General features: G+C 43.4%; 1 protein-coding gene across 1 annotated transcript in view; it reads right to left on the bottom strand.

Annotated features, from left to right (window-relative positions):
• The window catches only part of tsen2 (TSEN2 tRNA splicing endonuclease subunit), a 56,312-nt gene that overhangs the window by 14,467 nt on the left and 14,756 nt on the right, over nt 1-27,089 (bottom strand). The window contains exons 4-7 of the mRNA XM_056274004.1: nt 23,336-23,638; nt 21,466-21,586; nt 7,700-7,777; nt 4,087-4,137 (exon numbers count right to left, since the gene is read on the bottom strand). Of these exons, the coding sequence (XP_056129979.1) occupies nt 4,087-4,137; nt 7,700-7,777; nt 21,466-21,586; nt 23,336-23,638 (553 nt within the window). The remainder of the gene's footprint in view (nt 1-4,086; nt 4,138-7,699; nt 7,778-21,465; nt 21,587-23,335; nt 23,639-27,089) is intronic.

Raw genomic sequence — 27,089 nt, 5'->3', positions numbered from 1 at the left:
CCATGACGGCATTGACAACTGAAATTACGTCTTTCTTAAAGATGAAAATAAGCATTAAGGCTTGTGACAACCATGATGTATCTGGATACATACTTTAGACCATCAGGTCTGCCTTTTAGTGTGTCACTACAGTCACCTAATGAAGTGTGTATCCTCTGCCTTCCTCCTGACTTATTTATCTGACTTCCTCTGACTTGTTGTTATTCACCTCTCTGAACAGTTACCACTTAATATACATGGCATTAATATACATGTCACATACTGCCGCTAATCATTCACATTCACTCATTTAGCAGCTTTCAGGCAAAGCAACTGACAAGACAGCCGTTAGCAGACGAATGCGGATGCACCAGATGGCATCATACAGCTCTTCATAGTCATCACAGAGCTCTTCATAGTCATCATACAGCTCTTCATAGTCATCACAGAGCTCTTCATAGTCATCATACAGCTCTTCATAGTCATCATACAGCTCTTCATAGTCATCATAGAGCTCTTCAGTCATCATAGAGCTCTTCATAGTCATCAAACAGCTCTTCATAGTCATCATACAGCTCTTCATAGTCATCATAGAGCTCTTCATAGTCATCATAGAGCTCTTCATAGTCATCATAGAGCTCTTCATAGTCACCGCAGAGCTCTTCATAGTCATCATACCACTCTTCATAGTCACCACAGACCTCTTCAGTCACCACAGAGCTCTTCATAGTCATCATACAGCTCTTCATAGTCATCATAGAGCTCTTCAGTCATCATAGAGCTCTTCATAGTCATCATACAGCTCTTCATAGTCATCATACAGCTCTTCATAGTCATCATAGAGCTCTTCATAGTCACCGCAGAGCTCTTCATAGTCATCATACAGCTCTTCAATCACCACAGAGCTCTTCATAGTCATCACAGACCTCTTCATAGTCACCACAGAGCTCTTCATAGTCATCATACCACTCTTCATAGTCATCATACCACTCTTCATAGTCATCACAGAGCTCTTCATAGTCATCGTAGAGCTCTTCATAGTCATCACAGCTTATCACGAGTACATATACGTATGTTGAGTACATCTAGGGGACATGTGTCTTCGATCATAAAGAGCTGGTGAATAGTAGAATCCATCATCCGTTACCCAAATCACTTATCCTGCTCTCAGGGTCACGGGGATGCTGGAGCCTATCCCAGCAGTCGTTGGGCAGCAGGCAGGGGGACACCCTGGACAGGCTGCAAGGCCATCACACAGCGCCCACACACACACACGCCCTCACACTGTGGAGTACAAAAAGTACTGCATATGCACTCCGTATGTACTCTGTAGTTTTCCACTTCTCTGTGTGTATGAAACTTCTCACTCACTGCAGACACACATACCCATACATGGCCACTATATCATGAGTGCCTCCCCTTTGCCGTGTCCCAGGCAGATCCTGGGACACGGCAAAGATAAGAGTAAACCTACAGACACTCACCAGACAGAGAGCATGATTAACGCAGATATTTACATGCATTCCTTAGTAAGACGACACCTTAGTTAATGCAGGAAACATAGGGTATGACGCAACGGACGGTTCTATAAGTAACCACTACCTCCAGCCCAGAGGCAGAGCAGATCCTCACAGACGAACCTCTGTGTGGCCTTATGTCTCTCCATCTGCAGATGCAATAGAGATTCTCTGGTTGCTCCAATATTTGTCCGATGATTATTCTCCCCAGAGGTTGCCGGGGCAAGAGCCCATTTAAGGATAAAGGAAAATCCACAACAACACACACTCACGCACACACGCACTCAATCACATCTACAATTTAGCACGGCCGATTCACCTGACCTACATGTCTTTGATTCACCTGGCCTACATGTCTTTGATTCGCCTGGCCTACATGTCTTTGATTCGCCTGACCTACATGTCTTTGATTCGCCTGACCTACATTTCTTTGATTCACCTGGCCTACATTTCTTTGATTCACCTGACCTACATTTCTTCAATTCACCTGGCCTACATGTCTTCGATTCACCTGGCCTACATGTCTTTGATTCACCTGGCCTACATGTCTTTGATTCACCTGGCCTACATGTCTTCGATTCACCTGACCTACATTTCTTTGATTCCCCTGAGCTACATTTCTTTGATTCCCCTGACCTACATTTCTTCGATTCACCTGGCCTACATTTCTTTGATTCACCTGACCTACATTTCTTCAATTCACCTGGCCTACATGTCTTCGATTCACCTGGCCTACATTTCTTTGATTCACCTGGCCTACATGTCTTTGATTCACCTGACCTACATGTCTTTGATTCACCTGGCCTACATGTCTTTGATTCACCTGGCCTACATGTCTTTGATTCACCTGGTCTACATGTCTTTGATTCACCTGGCCTACATGTCTTTGATTCACCTGGCCTACATGTCTTTGATTCACCTGACCTACATGTCTTTGATTCACCTGGCCTACATGTCTTTGATTCACCTGGCCTACATGTCTTTGATTCACCTGGTCTACATGTCTTTGATTCACCTGGCCTACATGTCTTTGATTCACCTGGCCTACATGTCTTTGATTCACCTGGCCTACATGTCTTTTATTCACCTGGCCTACATGTCTTTGATTCACCTGGCCTACATGTCTTTGATTCACCTGGCCTACATGTCTTTGATTCACCTGGCCTACATGTCTTTGATTCACCTGGCCTACATGTCTTTGGACTGTGGGAGGAAAGCAGAGCACCTGAAGGAAACCCACACAGACACGGGGAGAACATGCAACCTCCACACAGAGGACGACCTGGGACAACCCCCAAGGTTGGACTACCCCAGGGCTCGAACCCAGGACCTTCTTGCTGTGAGGCGACCACGCTAACCACTGCGCCACCGTGCAGCAGAATCAAAATACAAAATATAGTTAAACTGACACAAGTCAGAAAATAGGAACGATGTAAGCCCATCATGTGAAAACAGAAGAGGACTCAACACTAGACATCAGTAGTAAAGGTGTTGAAATCACTACAGGTGCAACAGAAACAGCCAGAGACACTTGATTTTAAGAGTATCCAAAGGAGTTGAATCAAGTGCAACTGGACTTGGTATATCCAGTTGCACTTGATTCAACTCCTTTGGATAACCATGACCTGGATGAATGAGAACATTCACAGACTTGATATTAAGAGCAAAGTGCCACATTCGATGTGGAAAACAAAGTTTTTACGACTTTCTTAAATGAGGTAAGTGAGTCTGTATCTCTTATGGAAGGAAGACAAGAGTTCATTTCTTCATTTTGGGTCCAAATGAAAAGTCTGAACCTAGAGCTCAGACTACACGTATCACTACATACACTACACATATCACTACATATAGAATAGTGGTGACTAACTATGTGCCATGGAGAGCCATGTGGAGGCAACCCGACTCCACACCAGCTGATTTCACTGATACAGTCTTCCTCTGTGGTTGAAGGGTTGCTAATCAGTGAAATCACCTGGTGTGGAGTCAGCCTGGAATGAAAACCTGCATACACATGGCTCTCCATGGCACACGGTTAGCCACCCCTGCTATAGACAGTACACTATACATATCACTACATATAGACAGTACACTATACATATCACTGCATATAGACAGTACACGATACATATCACTACATATAGACAGTACACTATACATATCACTACATATAGACAGTACACTATACATATCACTACATATAGACAGTACACTATACATATTACTACATATAGACAGTACACTATACATATCACTACATATAGACAGTACACTATACATATCACTACATATAGACAGTACACTATACATATCACTACATATAGACAGTACACTATACATATAACTACATATAGACAGTACACTATACATATCACTACATATAGACAGTATACTATACATATCACTACATAAAGACAGTACACTATACATATCACTACATAAAGACAGTATACTATACAAATCACTACATAAAGACAGTACACTATACATATCACTACATAAAGACAGTACACTATACATATCACTACATATAGACAGTACAGTATACATATTACTACATAAAGAAAAGTTATTCAGTCAGAGGAAGTCTCACCTGGTTCTCGTAGACTGACAGACAACCCAGTGCAAAGACAAGAAAGAATGACTAGAGAGAAGAGAAGACAAGAGAAGGGTGAGCCAAGTACTCCTGCAGTAAAACCCTCAACTCTCTTTCTGTCTCTGTCTGTCTCTCTATCTCTATCTCTCTATCTGTCTGTCTGTCCATCTCTGTCTGTCTATGTCTATCTATCTCTCTATCTGTCTCTGTCTATCTCTCTGTCTAGCTATCTACCTGTCAATCTCTATCTGTGTCTCCCCATCTATCTATCTCTCGGTCTGCCTGTCTCTGTCTATGTATCTCTCTATCTGTCTATCTATCTATGTATCTCTCTATCTGTCTGTCTCCGTCTATCTGCCTCTCTATCTATCTGTCTGTCTCTCTGTCTACCTGTGCCATCCATTCATGTGTACTGATGAGGTCTACCAGTGTGGACTCTGTCTGCTAGTGTTAGCCAACTCGAATGCACATGTTTGCAGATGACACAATCATTGCAGTAGCAGATGCACAAACCCGGCTGCATGAATACTTATCCAGTGATTCTAAATCTCACTACATGGGTGGAAAACAATAAACTGGTTTTAAATGTTGATAGAACAAAAATGTATAATTACAATTTACAATTTTATTCAGCAGACACTTTTATCCAAAGCGACGTGTGTTATATTTTCAGTCCATCAAGAGCAGAGGTGTTCATGAAAGAGCCGGGTCTTTAGTCTTTTCTTAAAGACTGATAGGGACTCTGTCGATCCAACAGAGTTTGGTAACTTGCCCCACCACCGCAGAACTGCAGAAGACAAGTCTAGCTAGTAGTGATGCACAAGTCGACCCATAACCTGCAGGTCGGGTGGGTTTGGTTAAGTTTACTAGAAAATATCACGGGTTCAGGTGGGCGGGTCCAAACGTGACAAAGAAGCACTCACTCCGAGTAGGTTATAAATAACTTATAGAAACACTGTCTGAAATAGACTAGGATGTGCATCACTAGTCCACCTTCTCTCCCATTCTCTCTCTCTGTCTGTCTGTCTGTCTGTCTGTCTGTCTGTCTGTCTGTCTGTCTGCCTGTCTGTCTCTCTCTCTCAGTTCAATTGAATTCAATTCAGAGAACTTTATCGGCATGAAAGTTTTAAAACAATGTTGCCAGAGCATCAAAATACAGTTTGAACGGTACACAGTAACACTAATAATGAACATCAGCACAACATTGTAACGATCAATAAAGAAACAATAACACAGCGATAACGATAGAGAAACAGAAGTAGATCAGAAGGTGGAGCATGGGTGGTGAGGAGACTACAGCTGTCATGTGTTGTGCTGCTTGTCTCTCAGGCTGTCACATGACCTGACATGTCTCGCTGCTGCATCTATGAGCTGACACTGTTTTCCCCAAGTACATGTTGCATTTTGGTCTGGTCAGAGAGTGTGTCCAAGTCATGTTGGTCTGGTCAGAGAGTGTGTCCAAGTCATTTTGGTCTGGTCAGAGAGTGTGTCCAAGTCATTTTGGTCTGGTCAGAGAGTGTGTCCAAGTCATTTTGGTCTGGTCAGAGAGTGTGTCCAAGTCATTTCAGTCTGGTCAGAGAGTGTGTCCAAGTCATTTTGGTTTGGTCAGTGTGTCCAAGTCATTTCGGTCTAGTCAGAGAGTGTGTCCAAGTCAATTTGGTCTGGTCAGTGTGTCCAAGTCATTTCGGTCTAGTCAGAGAGAGTGTCCAAGTCATTTTGGTCTGGTCAGAGAGTGTGTCCAAGTCATTTTGGTCTGGTCAGAGAGTGTGTCCAAGTCATTTTGGTCTGGTCAGAGAGTGTGTCCAAGTCATTTTGGTCTGGTCAGAGAGTGTGTCCAAGTCATGTTGGTCTGGTCAGAGAGTGTGTCCAAGTCATGTTGGTCTGGTCAGAGAGTGTGTCCAAGTCATTTTGGTCTGGTCAGAGAGTGTGTCCAAGTCATTTTGGTCTGGTCAGAGAGTGTGTCCAAGTCATGTTGGTCTGGTCAGAGAGTGTGTCCAAGTCATTTTGGTCTGGTCAGAGAGTGTGTCCAAGTCATTTTGGTCTGGTCAGAGAGTGTGTCCAAGTCATGTTGGTCTGGTCAGAGAGTGTGTCCAAGTCATGTTGGTCTGGTCAGAGAGTGTGTCCAAGTCATTTTGGTCTGGTCAGAGAGTGTGTCCAAGTCATTTTGGTCTGGTCAGAGAGTGTGTCCAAGTCATTTTGGTTTGGTCAGTGTGTCCAAGTCATTTTGGTCTGGTCAGAGAGTGTGTCCAAGTCATTTTGGTCTGGTCAGAGAGTGTGTCCAAGTCATTTTGGCCTCCTATGACGCCAGCCTCGTATGACGCCAGCCGCTTATGACACCAGCCTCGTATGACGCCAGCCTCCATCATTATGACACAGTGCTGAATGGTTTTATGAGGCCAGCCTCGACCTCCATCATTATCACACTGTGCTGAATGGTTTTATGAGGCCAGCCTCGACCTCCATCATTATCACACTGTGCTGAATGGTTTTATGAGGCCAGCCTCGACCTCCATCATTATCACACTGTGCTGAATGGTTTTGGGTGTGTCTGAATTTAGTGGGTAAGGGTGGAGTGCGTAGTCTGTTTCACATGATGTTTTACTGACGCGTACAGCGCAGTGTGTGCAATGGAGAGAGAGAGAAATCTACACTACCTGAACTCAATGAACTCAATTAAAACAAAACTACATCATCTATTGGCAAACACAACAAAAACACAGAGCAAGGGCATCTGGGTGGTGTAGCAGTCTATTCTGTTGCCTACCAACAGAGGGATCATCGGTTCAAATCCCTGTGTTACCTCTGGCTTGGTCGGGCGTCCCAACAGACAATTGGCCGTGTCCACGGGTGGGAAGCCGGATGTGAGTATGTGTCCTAGTCGCAGCACTAGCACCTCCTCTGGTTGGTCGGGGCAGCTGTTCGGGGGAACTGGGGGGGACAGCGTGATCCTCCCACACGCTATGGCCCCCTGGTGAAACTCCTCACTGTCAAGTGAAAAGAAGCGACTGATGACTCCACATGTATCGGAGGAGGCATGTGGTAGTCTGCAGCCCTATCCGGATCAGCCAAGGGGGTGGAGCAGCGACCGGGACGGCTCGGAAAAGTGGGGTAATTGGCCAGATACAATTGGGGAGAAAATGGGGGGGGGGGGTCCCCAAACAAAAAAACACACTGAGCAACATGCAGTGCTGTCTGGCTCTACGTGGACAGTCCACCACAGCAGATGATGTGAGCATGGTGACTGATCAGCAACGAAACAGAACCTGGGCTGTGTGCAGACTGAGTGAGCAGAGCCTTGCTACTGAACACAGCACAGCACAGCCTTTGTCACTGCAGCCTCAGTGAGCCTGAAACAGAGCTACACTTCCTCACCACGACTGTACCAACATATGCAAGTGAGCTCTAGGTAGCTTTGGTCTTACGTTCCAACGTATGGAGGATATATGTGTGTATGTATGTATATGATATGTGTGTGTGTTAACAACTGTGTGTTGAATTATTTATGAATTACTGCATGTTTAAAAGTTTCTAAAGTTGACTCTTGGAAGATTAGCCAATGAGCTAAAAGATATCCAAAAATCAAATCAAACCACTCCTGTCAGTGTCTCACCTCCTCCAGACTCAGCTGCAGGAACTCCGTCAGGTGGAAGGGAGTCATCCTCACCTCCCTCGTCTCTCTTCTGCTCTCCTGCCAAAAACACAGTGGAGAATTCAGGAACCAGACAGGTAGAACCAGAGGTCTTCACTAATGCATGCGGCTCCAGGAAAAAGAAAGAAAAAAGCCACTTTATTTTGTCATTGTATTGTTACAACAATAAATAAACAAAGTGGTGACAGGGGAGAACGTAGCTAGGCAGCACCGGATGGTGGTCTGTAGGATGACTTTGGAGACCAAGAAGAGGAAGAGAGTGAAGGCACAGCCGAAGATCAAATGGTGGAAGTTGAAGAGGGAAGACTGTTGTGTGGAGTTCAGGGTGGAGTTAAGACAGGCACTGGGTGGTAGTGAAGAGTTGCCAGATGGCTGGAAAACCACTGCAGAAATAGTGAGGGAGACAGCTAGGAAGGTACTTGGTGTGTCATCAGGACAGAGGAAGGAAGACAAGGAGACTTGGTGGTGGAATGAGGAAGTACAGCAAAGTATACAGAGGAAAAGGTTGGCAAAGAAGAAGTGGGATAGTCAGAGAGATGAAGAAAGTAGACAGGAGTACAAGGAGATGCAGCGTAAAGCTAAGAGAGAGGTGGCAAAGGCAAAGGAAAAGGTGTATGGTGAGTTGTATGACAGGTTAGACACTAAGGAAGGAGAAAAGGACTTGTACCGACTGGCTAGACAGAGAGACCAAGCTGGGAAGGATGTGCAGCAGGTTAGGGCGATGAAGGATAGAGATGGAAATGTGCTGACAAGTGAGGAGAGTGTGCTGAGAAGGTGGAAGGAATACTTTGAGGGGCTGATGAATGAAGAAAATGAGGGAGAGAGAAGGTTGGATGATGTAGGGATAGTGAATCAGGAAGTGATCAGGAAGTGGATTAGCAAGGAGGAAGTGAAGGCAGCTATGAAGAGGATGAAGAGTGGAAAGGCAGTTGGTCCTGATGACATACCTGTGGAGGCATGGAGATGTTTAGGAGAGATGGCAGTGGGGTTTTTAACTAGATTGTTTAACACAATCCTGGAAAGTGAGAGGATGCCTGAGGAGTGGAGAAGAAGCATACTGGTACCGATTTTCAAGAACAAGGGTGGTGTGCAGAACTGTAGCAACTACAGAGGTATAAAGTTGATCAGCCACAGCATGAAGATATGGGAAAGAGTAATAGAAGCTAGGTTAAGAGGAGAGGCGACGATCAGCAGCAGCAGTATGGTTTCATGCCACGAAAGAGCACCACAGATGCGATGTTTGCTTTGAGAATGTTGATGGAGAAGTATAGAGGAGGCCAGAAGGAGGTACGTTGTGTCTTTGTGGGTTTAGAGAAAGCATACGACAGGGTGCCGAGAGAGGAGGTGTGGTATTGTATGAGGAAGTCAGGAGTTGCAGAGAAGTATGTAGGAGTGGTGCAGGATATGTATGAGGGCAGTGTGACAGTGGTGAGGTGTGTGGTTGGAATGACAGATGGGTTCAAGGTGGAGGTGGGATTACATCAAGGATCGGCTCTGAGCCCTTTCTTGTTTGCAATGGTGATGGACAGGTTGACAGACAAGATCAGGCAGGAGTCTCGGTGGACGATGATCTTTGTGGATGACATTGTGATCTGTAGTGAGAGTAGGGTGCAGGTGGAGGAGAGCCTGAAGAGGTGGAGGTATGCACTGGAGAGAAGAGGATTGAAAGTCAGTAGCAGCAAGACGGAATACCTATGTGTGAATGAGAGGGAGGACAGTGGAATGGTGAGGATGCAAGGAGGAGAGGTGATGAAGACATATGAGTTTAGATACTTGGGAACAACTGTCCAAAGTAACGGGGAGTGCAGAAGAGAGGTGAAGAAGAGAGTGCAGGCAGGGTGGAGTGGGTGGAGAAGAGTGTCAGGAGTGATGTGTGACAGAAGGGTACCAGCAAGAGTTAAAGGGAAGGTTTACAAGGTGGTAGTGAGACCAGCTATGTTGTATGGTTTGGAGACAGGGGTACTGATGAAAAGACAGGAGGAGGAGCTGGAGGTGGCAGAAGTGAAGATGATAAGATTTTCATTGGGAGTGATGAAGATGGACAGGATTAGGAAGGAGTATATTAGAGGGACAGCTCAGGTTGGACAGTTTGGAGACAAAGCAAGAGAGACAAGATTAAGATGGTTTGGACATGTGTGGAGGAGAGATGCTGGGTATACTGGGAGAAGGATGCTGAATATGGAGCTGCCAGGGAAGAGGAGAAGAGGAAGGCCAAAGAGGAGGTTTATGTACTTGGTGAGGGAGGACATGCAGGTGGCTGGTGTGACAGAGGAAGATGCAGAGGACAGGAAGAAATGGAAATGGATGATCCGCTGTGGCGACCCCTAACGGGAGCAGCCGAAAGTAGTAGTAGTAGTAGTAGTAGTAGTAGTAGATTGTTACAACGAATTGTATTGTTACAATGAAAATTGCTTTCTGTATTTAACCCATCCTATTATACAGAAGCAGTGGGCAGCTGCAGCACCCAGGGACCAACTCCAGTTCTTCTTTCCATTGCCTTGCTCAGGGGCACAGACAGGAGTATTAACCCTAACATGCATGTCTTTCTGATGGTGGGAGGAAACCGGAGCACCCAGAGGAAACCCACACAGACACGGAGAGAACATGCAAATTCTACACAGAAAGGACCTGGGATGGCCTGAGGTTCGAACCCAGGACCTTCTTGCTGTGAGGCAACAGTGCTAACCACTGGGCCACCGTGCCGCCAGCAACACTGTGTTCTTGCTAACATTAAAGCCTAACAATATGTTGGAACAAATTAAAATCAAAACCACAAAACTCTTCCAAAGCATGTAACAGGATATATTATTAATATTATTGTTATATTACATGTCAGTTCAAACGACTATGGCAGTCTATTGTCACTGAGAGCATCCTGGCAGGATGCATCACCGCCTAGTGTGGGAACTGTATCTCTCAACACCAAAAAAACCCTGCAGAGAGTGGTACGGTCCGCTGAGCGTACCACAGGGTCTATACTCACCCCCCTACAGGACTCATACACCAGGCAGTGCAGGACCAGCACTGGAGGGATTATTATGGATCCCCATCATCCCAACAACAGACTGTTTCAGCTGCTAGAGTAGGGCAGACACCTCTGTAGCCACAAGGCCAGCACAGAGACACTCAGAAGGAGTTTCTTTCCCCAGAGCATAAGGCTACTTAACACCAAATAACATAAATAACTTACACTGTGTATACATAGTACTAAGAACTGTAAGCACTGACACTTTGCCACTGTCACATTTCTCCAAACACGCGTTTGCACATTGTATATTTGCACACTTGTATATTTGTGTATTTATCAGTGTTGTTCTTCTTCTTACTACACAATTTTGGAATTTACCACAAACATGAAGTATGTGATGAATAAACCTTTTAAATCCTTTGAATCCTGGTGAGGGTAAGTGTTAGGGTAAGGGTTAGGGTAAGGCTAGGGTTAGGGTAAGGGTTAGGGTAAGGTTAGAGTAAAGGTAAGGGTTAGGCATGTAGTTATGATGGGTAATGGGTTTTTTTCAACAATGTTTTTATTAATTTTTCATCACATTGCAGAATAAGGTACAAAAGCCAGCATTCTTACACAATGTATGACACTATAATATAACAAATATATCTTCCTCCCCTCCCCTAGAAGCCACCCTCCCCCCAACCCCACACAACCTTATTCTCTCTCTTGTATTAAAAGCATAAAAAAATTAAAAAATTAAAAATCATATCACAGTGTTGATACAGAATACAAAGTGCAAATCAAATCGATGGTACCTTAGCAAAACATGAAAGTAACGACAAAAAATATAACATTACATCAAGGTTCAGCAGTATGTTAGTGGTGATTAAGCCTCCATCATATTCCGGGGTCTACCACAGTGATATAAGTTAGTCTGGGTTCTCCAACTGTAGAAGCTCTTCTATGTCTTGGTTTTAATAAAGTCACTGAATGTTTTCCATACCCCTTCATACTTGTTCAGTTTATTTTTAAAAAGTATGTTATTCTCTCCACTGACATGCATTGTGCCATACACTTGATCCAAGCTCCTATTGTAGGTGCTGTGTCTTTCTTCCAACTCAGCGCTATCAGGCGCTTTGCCTGTAGTATAGCAAAATTGATAAATGTGTACTCTCTAGCTCTAAGATTAAGGTCTGTTGGATATAAGTGTAACATAATCATCGTGGGGTTTAATGGAATATTTACAGATAAAATGGTTGTAATTTTATCCATCATCATTTCCTGATCTTGTCACATTCCCAAATACAGTGTATAAATGTTCCTTCAGCCTCACTACATTTAAAACATGTATCAGGTATATTACTGTTGTACCTGTGTAGCTTAACAGGGCTAATGTAGGTTCACATTAGCCAGTTGTATTGAAGTCATTTTAAATTAGTGTTGGCTGTTTGTGCCTGTGCTTCCTTACAGGCTATGGCACAATCGTTTATAGAAATATCTGTTTTTAATTCTGCCCTCCATGTATTGAGTTTAAATGTTGATGTCTCATTAGAGCCAGATGTAATCCAGCTATATATTAGTGAAATCCAGCCTTTTGTACGATTCTTAGTAATAATTTCCTCTGAAGGTGTAAGTGCAGAAATTGCTAATGACTTATTTTGCGTTGAAGAGATAAAGTTCCGCAATTGCAGACATTTAAAGAAGTGTTTCTTTGGGATGTAGTGCAAATGAGAGATTTCCTCGAAAAACATTAGAACCTCCTCCTTGTATAGGTCAGCTATTTTACTTAGCCCATTCTTTGCCCATAATTTGAATCCAGGATCCAACTTCCCTTCTTTACATGAGGCATTACCCCAAATTGGGCTAAATTGTGACAGAGAATTTAATATTTTCTTGTGTTGCTTTACCTTGTACCATATATTAACCATATTTAGTACTATAGGATTGGTCGTACTAACTCTTAGATATTTTAGATCAGCTGAGTACAGGTATATAAATGTAACGGTATATGGGCACCTTGTGATTCTATGTCCATCCATGATGTTATGTCATCAGAAAAATAGAACCTCAAGGTACTCAACTGTGCTGAAAGGTAGTACCAATAGAGGTTAGGACACTTCAGCCCCCCTGCATCAAATGGAAGGTATAACAGTGATAGGCGAACTCTAGGACATTTCTTGTTCCATATAAACTTCCTGATGAGTGGTGTTATCTTTTCAAACACTCCTTCAGTTGGCGCCAAAGGGATATTTTGGAATAAATATAGGAATTTAGGCAGTATATTCATCTTTACAATTCTTCCTATGAGAGAGCTAGGCAAGGACATCCATCTTTCTAGAGATTTAACTGTTGAGTCAATCACAGGTTCATAATTTATTGATGCTATATTTTCTAACTGAGGTACTAGTTCAATACCCAAATAAGTAAATCCATTTGAGAGCTTAAAAGAAGATAAATGTTGGTCAGGATTTTGTCCCTCCATTTTGTTAAGCAACATAAGTGAAGATTTTGAAGCATTCAATTTTTAACCAGATATTTTGCCGAACAGGCCTGAAAAATCTAACAGTGCAGGTATGGCGGTGTCTAGCTGTTTTAAAAATAAAATTACATCATTCGCGAAAAGAGCTATTTTGTGTTCTTTGTTGCCAATTGAAACCCCTTGTATTTGTCTGTTAGTTCTAATTGCCATTGCTAATGGTTCTATAGGTAGTATAAATAAAACTGGTGACAGAGGCGAACCCTGTGGACACCTCGTGTGATATTAAAGGGTTTGCGATGTCAGCACTACAGGATTGAGATGTAATAATTTATTCCAACTATAAAAGTAGTCTCCAAATCAAAACCGTGTGATAACATCGAAGAGATAGTTCCATTCGACTCTGTCGAAGGCCTTTTCTGCATCAAGCGATAGAAGAGCCATATCCCTTTCTCCCCTCTGATTGTGAAGAATGTTAAGAACGCGCCTTACATTATGAAACCCTTGTCTACCCTTTATGAACCAATTTTGATCATCCCCCACGCTGTTTGGAAGTACACCCTCCAATCTCTTTGCCAATATTTTACTAAGAATTTATGTGTCTGTATTTATCAAGCTTATCGGGTGCATATTCTCACATTTAGTATTAGTTTTTCCTGGTTTCGGAAGCAGGATAATCAAGGCCTCTCTCATAGAAGCAGGTAAAAGGCCATTATAGTAGGATTCTAAATACATCTCATATAGAGGGGTTGTCAATTTGTCTTTGAAATATTTATATAAATCAATTGGAAGGCCATCTGGTCCTGCTGTTTTTCCTGCCTTCAATGCACCTATAGCTTCTGATTTTTCCGCTATGCTTAACTGTTTATCCAGCGTATTCTTACTTTCCTCAGAAATCTTTGGAATATTAAGTTGGTCTAAGAATGCGGTCTGAGTATTACTATCAATATTATATTCAGTTTTATAGAGATTTTTGTAGAAATTTCTGAATACTGTGTTTATTTCCAGAGGGTCAATAATAACGTTCCTGTGTGCACCCTCTATTTTTGTAATTATCCTCTCTGTTTGCTGTTGTTTAATGCGCCATGCAAGAAGCCTACCAGGCTTTTCCCCTTAATCATAATAATTTTGTCTAAGTCTTATTAAATTTGCCACAGCCTTAGAAGATGTTATCTCATTGTATTGAGTCCTTATTGTTTGTGTATTTCATTGTTGCTCTCCTCTCCTGATGACTCCTGTTCTCTAATGTTTTTATTTATATTTCCAACTCACTATATTTTTCCTGTGTTTCTCTTGATCATCTGCTTTTGTAGCTTATAATTTGACCCCTAATATATTATTTGAAGGCTTCCCATCTAATTGTAGCAGATGTCTGGGATGTGTTAATCTCAAAATAAATATCAATTTGTTCCCCCTAAGAACTGTAAAAATTTTGAATCCTGTATCCATTTAGTCTGAAATCGCCACTTCGGGGATAGAGATATCAACTTTGGCTCCACAAAGCCCATAGAGACTGCTGCATAGTCTGAAATGACTATGCTGTTATAGTGACATCCTCTAATATTAGATAGGCGTTCTGCTGACACCAGAAAGTAATCTATTCTAGAGTAACATTTATAAGTGCTAGAGTAACAGGAGAACTCTCTCTCTATTGGGTTCAAATGTCTCCATATATCCACAAGATTGAGTTCTTTCATAAAATGGTGTAATGTTTTTCTGGATCTCGTGTGAGTATTGTCCACTCCGACTGATCTATCTTTGCTTGGATCCAGGACACAATTGAAATCCCCAGCAATAATATTTTTGCCTGGCAGTGTTGAGATTCTCAAAAATAAATTATTATTAAAGTTGACATCGTCGGTATTTGGTCCAAATACATTGATCAAATTAATCTGTGTAGACAGAAGATGGCCTTGTATGATTAAAAACCTACCATTATGGTCTTCCATAATACTTTCAATTTGTAGTGGAATAAATGTATGTATTAATGTCACTACGCCTCTGGCATTAGTAGAATATGAAGATGCTAGGACATACCCTGGCCACCTATGTTTTATCTTAGATGTCTCATTAGCTAACACGTGTGTTTCCTGTAAGAACACTAACTTGGCTTTTAACTGTTTTATCCTGTTCATTACATTACATTACATTACATTACATTACAGTCATTTGGCCGACGCTTTTATCCAAAGCGACTTACAATAAGTGCATCATATAACGTAGGAAATCAGGAGAACTACTAGTCATCAGAGGTCATAAGTGCATCTAAACAAGCATCTAAGAGCAAAACCAGTGCTAAAGAAAGAGTTTTTTTTTTAAATTTTTTTTAATGAGTGAATACAATAAGTGCTAAGAACAAGTAACAGGGTAGTAGTTCTTGAATAGGTGAGTTTTCAACCTGCGCCGAAAGATGGGCAGCGACTCCGCTGTCCTGACATCAGTCGGGAGTTCATTCCACCACTGTGGGGCCAAGACAGAAAAGAGCCGTGACCGGGTCGATCGGCAGCAGGGGCCTCTGAGCGACGGGACAACCAGGCGTCCCGAGGCACCAGAGCGAAGTGGTCGGGCGGGGGTATAGGGCTTGACCATGGCCTGGAGATAGGAAGGAGCTGTTCCTTTCACTGCCTTGTAGGCTAGCGCCAGAGTCTTAAACTGGATGCGAGCAGCTACTGGGAGCCAGTGTAGGAACATGAGAAGGAGAGTTGTGTGGGAGAACTTATGGCGGTTGAACACCAGACGAGCTGCAGCTTTCTGAACAAGCTCCAGAGGTCTGATGGCCGACGCCGGGGTGCAAACAAGGAGGGAGTTGCCGTAGTCCAGCCGGGAGATGACCAGAGCCTGGATGAGCACCTGTGCCATCTCGTCGGTGAGGAATGGGTGAATCCTCCTGATGTTATAGAGGAGAAATCTGCAGGAACGAGCAACCGATGCAACGTTTTCAGCAAACAACAGTTGGATGTCCAGGATCCCCCCCAGATTCCTCACAGTCCGAGTTGATGTCACCACGGTGTTGTCAATGGTGATGGCCAGGTCTCGGTGCGGGCAACCTTTCCCTGGGAGGAACGTCAGCTCTGTCTTGTCCAGATTGAGCTTCAGGTGGTGTGTCGCCATCCACTCCGAGATGTCAGTCAAGTATGCAGCAATGTGTGTCTCTACTTGTGTCAGAGGGAGGAAAGGACGAGATCAGCTGGGTGTCATCGGCATAACAATGGTAAGAGAAGTCATGCAAGCGAATAATAGAACCCAGGGATCTCGTGTACAGGGAGAATAGGAGGGGACCCAGAACCGAACCCTGTGGAACGCCTGTAGTCAGTCTGTGAGGCTCCGACACAGATCCCCTCCATGTCACCTGGTAGGAGCGACCCGTCAGGTAGGTTGCAAACATTGAGAGTGCAGAGCCTGTGACACCCAGCCCCTCGAGGGTAGAGAGGAGGAACAGATGGTTCACTGTGTCCAACGCAGCTGACAGGTCCAGGAGTATCAGGACAGAGGAGAGAGAGTATGCTCTTGCAGAGTGCAGCAATTCTGTCACTGCAAGGAGGGCCGTCTCTGTCCTGAACCCAGACTGGTTGAGGTCCAGGAGGTTAGGGTTAGGGAGAAGGGTGGAAAAGGGTGGAAGTAGGAGGAGGAGGTGGGGGTTGAAGAAGTGTAGAGAAGGTTTCAAAGAGTTTCTTAGGATTAGAGGCAGAGGATAGGATTTTAGAGCGATAGAAGGCAACCTTAGCAGCAGAAAGGGAGGAGGAGAAAGCGGAAAGAAGAGGTTGGAAGTTGAGAAGGTCCTCTGGGAGCTTGCCTTTTCTCCATTCACGCTCTGCCACTCTCAGGCTCCGTCTGTCAGTACGTACTGAGTCGGTCAGCCAAGGGGCAGGTGGAGTTGGGCGTGCAGGCCTGGAGGCGAGGGGACAGAGATTGTCCAGAGAACAGGAGAAGGTAGAGAGAAGAAGATCAGTAGCAGTGTCCGGGGGTAGGAGAGAGAAAGATTCAGGTGTAGGGAGGATAGAGGTAACAGAGGAAGAAAGATCAGTGGCGTAAAGAGAGCGGAGGTGTCAACAGGTGGAAACCATGTGGGTAGGGGGAGGGGCTGAGGGGGGAGAAGAGAGGGAGAGCGAGTAGGATATGAAATAGTGGTCAGAGAGCTGAAGGGGAGTAACAGAGAGATTGGAAATAGGACAGCGTCTAGTAAAGATAAGGCCCAGCTGGTTGGCGGCCTTGTGGGTAGCAGGTGAGGGTGAGAGGTGAAGGTCAAAGGAGGAGAGGAAAGAAAGAAGTGGATCTAGCTTGTCAGTGTGGATGTTGAAGTCACCGAGAAGGATAAGTGCAGAGTCATCAACAGGAAAGTGCGAGACAAGTGTGTCAAGCTCCTCCAGAAACTCACCAAGGGGGCCTGGTGGGCGGTACACAACCACGATGGTGAGTTTGACTGGATAAGAGACAGTAACAGCATGAAATCAAAAGAGGGCAGAGAAAATTGAAACAAGAGAGTATTTCCATTTCAGGGAGATTAGCAGGTCAGTACCACCACCCTCCCTCCCAGCTCTGGGAGTGTGAGAAAAAGAGTACACATCAGACAGAGCTGCGGGTGTGGTAGTGTTTTCTGGCATGATTCATGTCTCAGTTAGAGCAAGAAAGTTGAGGGAGAGCAAGGATGCGTAGCTTGAGATAAACTCAGCTTTCGGCACCGCAGACTGGCAATTCCAGAGCCCTCCCGTCACCACTTGCTCAACATGAGGGGAGAGAGTGGGATAGATGAGATTGGTAGGGTCACAACACCTAGGAGTGACCCAACGTCTATGCCAGCCCCGGGAAGAGGAAAGGACAGGAATGTGAAGGAAACACATTGTCTATACTAGGTACACAAAATACAGATGACTGACCGGATCTAAAACGAGCAGTCCATGCTTGACGAAGTCTTGGCTTGAAAAAGTCACGCTTGCCTTTGTTCACCCTTGCCTTCATTCAACCTAGGCTTGTTTACCTGATGCTTGGAAGCTGACACTTCCAAGTAGCAGCAGTGATTTAAAGAACACTGATTGCTAATTGTCTGCCATGAGTGCAGGCCACACCCTGGCCACTTAAGAGGTACACTGAAAATAGGCTTATTGCCCAGAAACTGGACACTTATGTAAAACTCTATCAAAACTCACACAACACTATTAAAACTGTAAACAGCAAGTTACCAAGGGATATATTTATAAGCTTAAAGGATAACTAAGTCAAGACAGGTGGGCAACAATAAATATTTAAGGGCACACTAGGTGAAAAAACAGCTACAGCTACATTAAGTAAATAAGACAAGTAAGTAAATAGAATAAGACAGCTAAAGCTAGAATAAGATCCCCCTAGGAACCAGCAGCAGATGTATAGAGAAAAGGACTAATACTTAAGCAGCTGGAATAAGACTAATAGCAACTTGTTAAGCTAGAAAGATGATACTTACTCTATTCTAGATGAACCAGCAATTCAGAATCACTTCAGAAGTTAAAATGCACATTGGATTAAAACTGAATCAGGCCAAACTTAAATCCCTGTGATGTTCTGGCCACACCCTGGCCACTTAACACCCAATTGGCCAAAGAGGTACTCTGAAAATAGGCCTATTGCCCAGAAACTGGTCACTTATGTAAAACTCTATCAAACCTCACACAATAGTATTAAAACTGCAAACAGCAAGTTACCAAGGAATATATTTATAAGCTAAAAGGATAACTAAGTCAAAACAGCTAGGCAACAAGAAATATTTAAGGGCACACTAGGTGAAAAACAGCTACAGCTAGAATAAGATCCCACTAGTTCCCACTAGGAACCAGCAGCAGATGTATAGAGAGAAGGACTAATACTCAAGCAGCTGGAATAAGACTAATAGCAACTTGTTAAGCAAGAAAGAGGACTCTGTACTAGATGAACCAGCAATTCAGAATCACTCCAGAAGTTAATATCCACACTCATAACCTGTTTAACTTTGGCAAGTTTATGCAAGCCTCTACAGTTCCATGAAATGCATTCAATTAAGATATCTGTCATTGTATGCTGTGTTTTAGCCTGTTAACAGGTTTGGTAGGTTCCCCATTTTTAACTGCTTCTTTTATGTCTTCCATTTGGGAAGGTACGATGGAAAGGCATTAAATTTAATAAATAAAGTCGGTACCATGTTGTACATGAGAGTTCCCACCCCAAACACCCCAAACACACATATGCCCAACTTGAACACACGGGCAACCCTTAACCCGTATTACATTTCTTCCTTCTAACACTCGGAACAGGTCCACACTATGACGAGGAACCGTTCTTCTGATTACTTAAAATCTCCTGCTGGTGTTGCTTGTTGGTTTAGGACTAATTCCTATCCTTTCTGTTATTAACATGAACTTATGAAATGTATTATGAATGTTAACCTTAAAGAATGACTTAGTTTGTAAGTTTTATAACATCTCAAACCTAAATCTATGTATATGTAGGCTATATATATATATATATATATATATACACACACACACACACACACACACATACATACATACATACATACATACATACATATATGTGTGCACACACGTGCACATATACACACGCCAAAGTACAAAGTAATTAGAGTAACAAGTTTATATATAAAAACTAAAGGAAAAAAAGAAAAAAGAAAAGGGAGAAAATCAGTTAGGCATATGTCAAATTGTTTCAGCCTTTATCAAGTAACTTAAAATTTTCGCTCTCATCTTAACTTGAGCTATAGCCTACCAGTGTTTATATGAGACATGAATCCGTTTTTATCTTTAAACTTAGTGTAAGCATCATAAGCCTACCGTATCTTAACTGTACTGTTGGATTTGTAGTCTCTTAATTGATTAGTCTGCTGGCTCCGGTTCTCCCAGCTCCCTGATTCATTTATCCACATCCACCGGGCTGTCAAAGATGGCTGTCCGGTCTCCGTGGGTCAGCAGCAGCCTGGCGGGGAAGATGATGCGGTGTTTGAGGATCCCTTGTCCCGCAGCTTTTTTCTCACGTCGTCGTACTGTCTCTGCTGTTTAGAAACTTCTGCAGACAGGTCCGGGAAGAATCTTATTTTATTGTTTTTGTAGCTCGCCGCTTTCTTCCCCCTCGCAGCGGGAAGTATGCCCTCTGTCCTTATAATTCAAGCATTTCACAATGAGTGCTCTCGGCATAGAGCCAGGATGTTGGTTCGGTAATCGGTGGGCTCTCTCCAGAACCGGGGTCGGTATCTCCAGATTGTCCGCGATCCATTTCTCCATGTACGAACAGGGGTGGGATCCCTCCTCTTTCTCAGGTATGCCCAATATGCGCACATTATTACAACGGCTCCTGCACTCCGAGTCTTCCACTTTATTTGCTAAAATTTTGGCCTTCTTCTCAAGTTTATCCGCCGTGGCTCGCAGTCTGTTAATAGTGTCCTCCGCTGTGGAAATGCATTGCTCTGCCTCAGAAACGCAGCCGCTGCATTCGTTAATGTCAGATTGAACATTCTTGATTGCTGCCAATACACTGTCCATTTCTGTGTGAAAGTCTTGTTTGAATGACAGTATTGCCTTCATGATGTCCGAGGTGGAGGGATTTTCTATGCTTTCGGTGGAGTCGGTATTACCTGCCTGTGCAGGTGGTGCAGTGCTGTCCTCTTCAGAGTTACCTGCAGACACGTTTTCTACATTACCGAGCCCTCTGGTTGTCTTTTGATCATCCTTGTTCTTTTTCCTTGTCATGTTTACTTATTCAAGCCTAAAATCACGAGATGCTTTACTTGTTAAGGCGGTTAGGAATGTTTAAAGTGTTAAAGTTGTAGGATTAGCAACAGAGCAGGAGAAACCACGACTGCTCAACACGCCGCCATTACCGGAAGTCCATGATGGTTAATGTTAGGGTTAAGGGTTAGGGTAATGTTAGGGTAAGGGTTAGGGTAATGTTAGGGTAAGGGTTAGCCATGTAGTTACGATGGTTAAGGTTAGGGTTAGGGTAGGGTTAGGGTAAGGTTAGGGTTAGGCATGTAGTTATGACGGTTAAGGTTAGGGTTAAGGGTCAGGGAATGAAGGTAGTCAATGAGGGTTCCCCACAAGTATATAGGGTGATGTGGGGTGTGTGTGTGTGTGTGTGTGTGTGTGTGTGTGTGTGTGTGCAAGAGATATTTACAGGCTGTATGTAAAACATTTGATATGGCTAACTTCATTTTTGAATACAAATTTCATTAATTTTATTAATTTATAATTTTTTTATTGATTGTTAATTTAACCAGTTAGTGTCCCTCTCACCTCCTCCAATGAGAAGCTCAGCTGCTTCTGACAGGAAAACACTAGGACTCACCTCAACCCCCCCTCCTGTCTCACACACCACCAGGACCAGAGGACAGGCTGGGTCACAAAAAATGGGGCCTGGATAGATTTCCTGTTTTGGTTCCTGTTGAAGTGAGGCCAGCGGGTCGAACCTGAGCAGGACCAAACAAAACACAACCATCTGAAATGATTGCAGCGGTATCTGGGTATAAACACACACACACACACACACATACATACATACATACATACAGATGTTAGGTAGTGGCTGCATGTCAGCCTACCATGTAGGACAAACAGACAGACTGATAGTGAGACAGGCTGTTGCTTTTAAGGATAAGTCATACCAGTTATGATCGCATTTCACTCACCATCTTCATTTTGTAGATTTGGGACACGGGACCAGTGCTGTAGTTTACAAGTGTCTGATGGAACAACTGAACATGGGTCAGACATGTTTCAGCAAGTCAAATTTAACCCAAACCACGTATTTGGAAGTCAGAATGAATGGTGATGACTAGGGTTGGGTATCGAAAATGGTGCCCATACGGCCCCGACCGAAATATTTCGGTCCTACCAAGTATCAAACTCTTTGGAAAAAAACGGTGCCAAATTTCGATACTTTACGGTAGACGACGTGAACGCTATCCTAGCCAGCCAATCACTGCCGGCGTTGTTGTACACAGACTGACAAATCAGCATGAAGCTGTTTGATATGCGAGTGCGTCTCGTGAGTGATTGGTTGGAGCTGAAAACTGGCGGGCAAGTTGCGTCCCAAAGCAAGGCTACACTTTGTAAAAATAAACAGCAAACCTGACACAGTAAAATGCAACTGCGGCAAAGCGATCATCAAACGCAAGTCTGGGAACACGTCGAATATCATGACACATCTGATCAGGCACGGGATACATTTACAAGTGGACAACTGCTCTGTGTTTGATACCGTTAAGGTCCGTGCTGCTGCCAACGCTAACGTTAGCTCTGGGACGACTGCCACTGGGTCTCCTGGTGCCACTGCTAGCAATGAAGAAACCGGTAAGGACGGTTCTGTCACGTGTTTCTGGTTCTAACGTTAGCTCTGGGATGACTGCCACTGGGTCTTCTGGTGCCACTGCTAGCAATGAGGAAACCGGTAAGGACGGTTCTGTCAAGTGTTTCTGGTTCTAACGTTAGCTCTGGGACACTGCCACTGGGTCTTCTGGTGCCAATGCTAGCAATGAGGAAACTGGTAAGGACGGTTCTGTCAAGTGTTTCTGGTTCTGACGTTAGCTCTGGGACACTGCCACTGGGTCTTCTGGTGCCACTGCTAGCAATGAGGAAACCGGTAAGGACGGTTCTGTCAAGTGTTTCTGGTTCTGACGTTAGCTCTGGGACACTGCCACTGGGTCTTCTGGTGCCACTGCTAGCAATGAGGAAACCGGTAAGGACGGTTCTGTCAAGTGTTTCTGGTTCTAACGTTTAGCAGTTTGTCTGAGGTAAAAAAGAAATCAAGCTAGTCTAACGTCATAGAACGTTAGCTACGCTAGGTTATAAAAGTGAAGCTAACGTAGCTAGCACTAGCTAACTTTAATTAACAGTTAGCAGTCTGAAGTTAAAAAAAAAAGAAAGAAAAGATAACGTTAGCTCTGCATTTTCCTGACTTTATCTCCTATTTCATTCGTCCCTACTCCAGGCCTGCAGTAGTGTAGATCGCCAAGTCGAGCCAAGTCAAGTCTCCGTGACTCCATTCTCTTTGGCTACTACCAATGCTAAGTCCAGGGGTGGCCCCGTGTCCAAAACCTACAAAACGAAGCTGATGAGTAAACTGGTATCATATGTATAATGGAAGAAGTTGTAAAAAACAAAACAAAACAGAATTACCCTTTAAACTGCTTGACTAGAGAGTGCTGTGGTCTCCTTACCTGCAGACCCTCTTAGTCTGAGGCCAGGGCTCCTTGGCAGAGTCACTCAGGAGTCTTTTCCTTGAGACACACACTTCATCCTCTTCTATCAGTCTTCCATCATCCTGGCCTCCCTCCTCTGCAGACGTCCCATCTTGGCTCTCTTCTTCCTCCTCTATGTGTCCGTTCTCTCCTCCCACTTCCTTCTGGTGACCCTCCAGCTCTATTGGTTGAGACAGCCTGAGAAGTGTTTGACTGACAATGTCCTCATCCAATCCCTGGGCTAGGAGCGCTCCCTCTGCCCAGCTCAGCAGCTGGTTATACCTGAGCACGGGAGAGACAGAGATGTGACAGGGATGCTGCTTGAGTCTAACTTTGTTCAACATTTATATCAACAAACTGGCAAAAACTCTACACCAGTCAGCAGCACGCAGCCTCACTCTACACGACTCAGAGATCAAATCCCTGCTCTATGCAGACGACCTGGTTCTGCTGTCTCCTACTGCACAGAGCTTATACCAGAACCTGGACCTGCTGGAGCAGTACTGCCAGACCTGGGCCTTGGCAGCAAACATGAAAAAGACCAAAATCATGATTTTTCAAAAAAGTTCCAGATCTCAGGGAATTAAATATACATTCACATTAGGGGGAAACCACATTGAACATTGCCAGAACTATAATTATTCAGGACTTAAAATCAGCAACACAGGAAATGTTAACCTGGCAGTGAACGAACTGAAAGAAAAAGCACGCAGGGCTGTCTATGCCATAAAACGACAAATTTTTGTAGACATTCCAATTAGAGTCTGGCTGAAAATAATCCAATCAGTAATCAAACCAATTGCCCTCTATGACAGTGAAGTGTGGGGTCCGATTACAAATCAAGAATTTAGAAACTGGGACAAACATCCAATTGAGACCCTCCATGCGGTGTTCTGTAAGAACCTCTTACACGTCCAGAGGAAAACAACAAACAACACATGCAGGGCAGAATTACACCAATATCCATTACTGACCAAAATACAGAAAAGGGCAATCACATTCTGGCAACATTTGAAAAACAGTGATCCCCTCATACCATTACAAAGCCACTCATACCATTACAAAAGCTTTCAATTTCCTGTGTCAGATAGCAGAAGGGACTGTTTATTGGCAGCACTTTATTTGATGCTTTGGATAAAATTCGCTACGAAAGTCTCACGGACCCCACCAAGCTAGACAGTGGCAAAGAGCTGAAGATTGACATCATCCTCAATGTAGCAGAACGCACCCTGACCTTCACTGACACTGGAATTGGCATGACCAAAGCTGACCTGATCAACAACCTGGGTACCATTGCCAAGTCTGGAACCAAAGGCTTTCATGGAGGAGCTTCAGGCAGGAGCTGACATCTCAATGATTGGCCAGTTTGGTATGGGTTCTGCCTCCCTGGTTGCTGAGAAAGTGGTAGTTATCACAAAGCACAATGATGATGAGCAGTATGCCTGGAAGTCCCCTGCTGGAGGTTCTTTCACAGTGAAGGTTGACAATGGTGAGCCCATTGGTCATGGTACCAAGGTCATTCTGCACCTCAAGGAGGACCAGAGTGAGTACATTGGGGAGAAGAGGGTCAAGGAGGTTGTCAAGAAGCACTCACAGCACTATGGGTGGACGGCCAACATGGAGAGGATCATGAAGCACTATGGGTGGACCGCCCATAGTGCTTCATGATGGAGAGGCTCATGAAGCACTATGGGTGGATGGCCAACATGGGGAGGATCAAGCACTATGGGTGGATGGCCAACATGGAGAGGATCATGAAGACCCAGGCACAGGGACAACTCCACCATGGGCTACATGATGGCCAAGAAACATCTGGAGATCAACCCTGACCACCCCATTGTGGAAACTCTAAGGCAGAAAGCAGATGTTGACAAGAATGACAAGGCCGTGAAAGATCTGGTCACCCTGCTGTTTGAAACTGCACTGCTGTCTTCAGGCTTCTCCCTAGGTCAGTGGTTCTCAACCTTTTTGGGGTCCTGGACCCCCTGCGTATTTTTGATCTACCCTGAGGACCCCTCCACCTGATCTTGAGGGAGGGGGGTTGCAATTTGATAGAAACAGTAGAAACTGCATTTTAAATTGCATTATAGCATTTATTCACTCTTTGGGGCAAAAATAAGAGCTTTCAGTTGTAACTTAGATATAGTTAACAAAACAGAATTCTTATGCAGTAACTTTCAGATATATGTAACAAAACAGAATATGTATTCAGTAACTTTCAGATATATGTAACAACAGAATTTTTAGGCAGTGACTTTCAGATATATGTAACAAAACAGAATATGTATTCAGTAACTTTCAGATATATGTAACAAAACAGAATATGTATTCAGTAACTTTCAGATATATGTAACAAAACAGAATATGTATTCAGTAACTTTCAGATATATGTAACAAAACAGAATATGTATTCAGTAACTTTCAGATATATGTAACAAAACAGAATATGTATTCAGTAACTTTCAGATATATGTAACAACAGAATTTTTAGGCAGTAACTTTCAGATATATGTAACAAAACAGAATATGTATTCAGTAACTTTCAGATATATGTAACAAAACAGAATATGTATTCAGTAACTTTCAGATATATGTAACAAAACAGAATATGTATTCAGTAACTTTCAGATATATGTAACAAAACAGAATATGTATTCAGTAACTTTCAGATATATGTAACAACAGAATTTTTAGGCAGTAACTTTCAGATATATGTAACAAAACAGAATATGTATTCAGTAACTTTCAGATATATGTAACAAAACAGAATATGTATTCAGTAACTTTCAGATATATGTAACAAAACAGAATATGTATTCAGTAACTTTCAGATATATGTAACAAAACAGAATATGTATTCAGTAACTTTCAGATATATGTAACAAAACAGAATATGTATTCAGTAACTTTCAGATATATGTAACAACAGAATTTTTAGGCAGTAACTTTCAGATATATGTAACAAAACAGAATATGTATTCAGTAACTTTCAGATATATGTAACAAAACAGAATATGTATTCAGTAACTTTTAACAATGCAAACGGGAGCGAGATCTCTTATCAAAATACAATAAATTACACTTGTGAAACAGATGTAATTAGAGAAAAAAGTCCTGTTACCCTTTATAGTTTAGGTAGATAAAGGTCTCAGTCACATTTGAGTAAAATAATCCTATTTCTATAAATGTCATAGGATATTTTTTTAAAGATATTTTATTTTCACGGACCCCTTGCAATTACACCACGGACCACTAGGGGTCCGCGGACCCCCGGTTGAGAACCACTGCCCTAGGTGATCCACAGACTCCCTCAAACCGCATCTACAGGATGATCAAACTTGGACTGGGTATTGATGATGATGATTTGCCCACAGAGGAGCCCTCCTCAGCAACCGCCCCTGATACAGTGCCGCCACTGGAGGGTAACGATGGTGCTTCACACATGGAGGAAGTGGATTAAACACAACCTCAGATATAAACCACTTAGCCTCACCTTTTTTTTTTACTGTTCACCTGTAACTAGGGCAACCTGGTCATGTCATTGGTTAAGATTAAATGCATTACTCCTGTTTTACAGTGGACCCGTGTTGCTCTCTTGTCTAGAGCCTTAATCTACAAGACAGAATGGCGGTTTTGATTTTTGCTGTATACGATAAAGTAACGGTGACCAACACATTTTGTTTAGACACTACCCTGTTGCACTGAGTTTTTAGTGCAACAGGGTAGTTTCAGT

The sequence above is a fragment of the Lampris incognitus genome, chromosome 2 (assembly GCF_029633865.1).
Source record: "Lampris incognitus isolate fLamInc1 chromosome 2, fLamInc1.hap2, whole genome shotgun sequence".
NCBI classification, from domain to species: domain Eukaryota; kingdom Metazoa; phylum Chordata; class Actinopteri; order Lampriformes; family Lampridae; genus Lampris; species Lampris incognitus.
The sequence above is the reverse complement of the archived record's forward strand: the minus strand, read 5'-3'. Positions and strand labels throughout refer to the sequence as shown.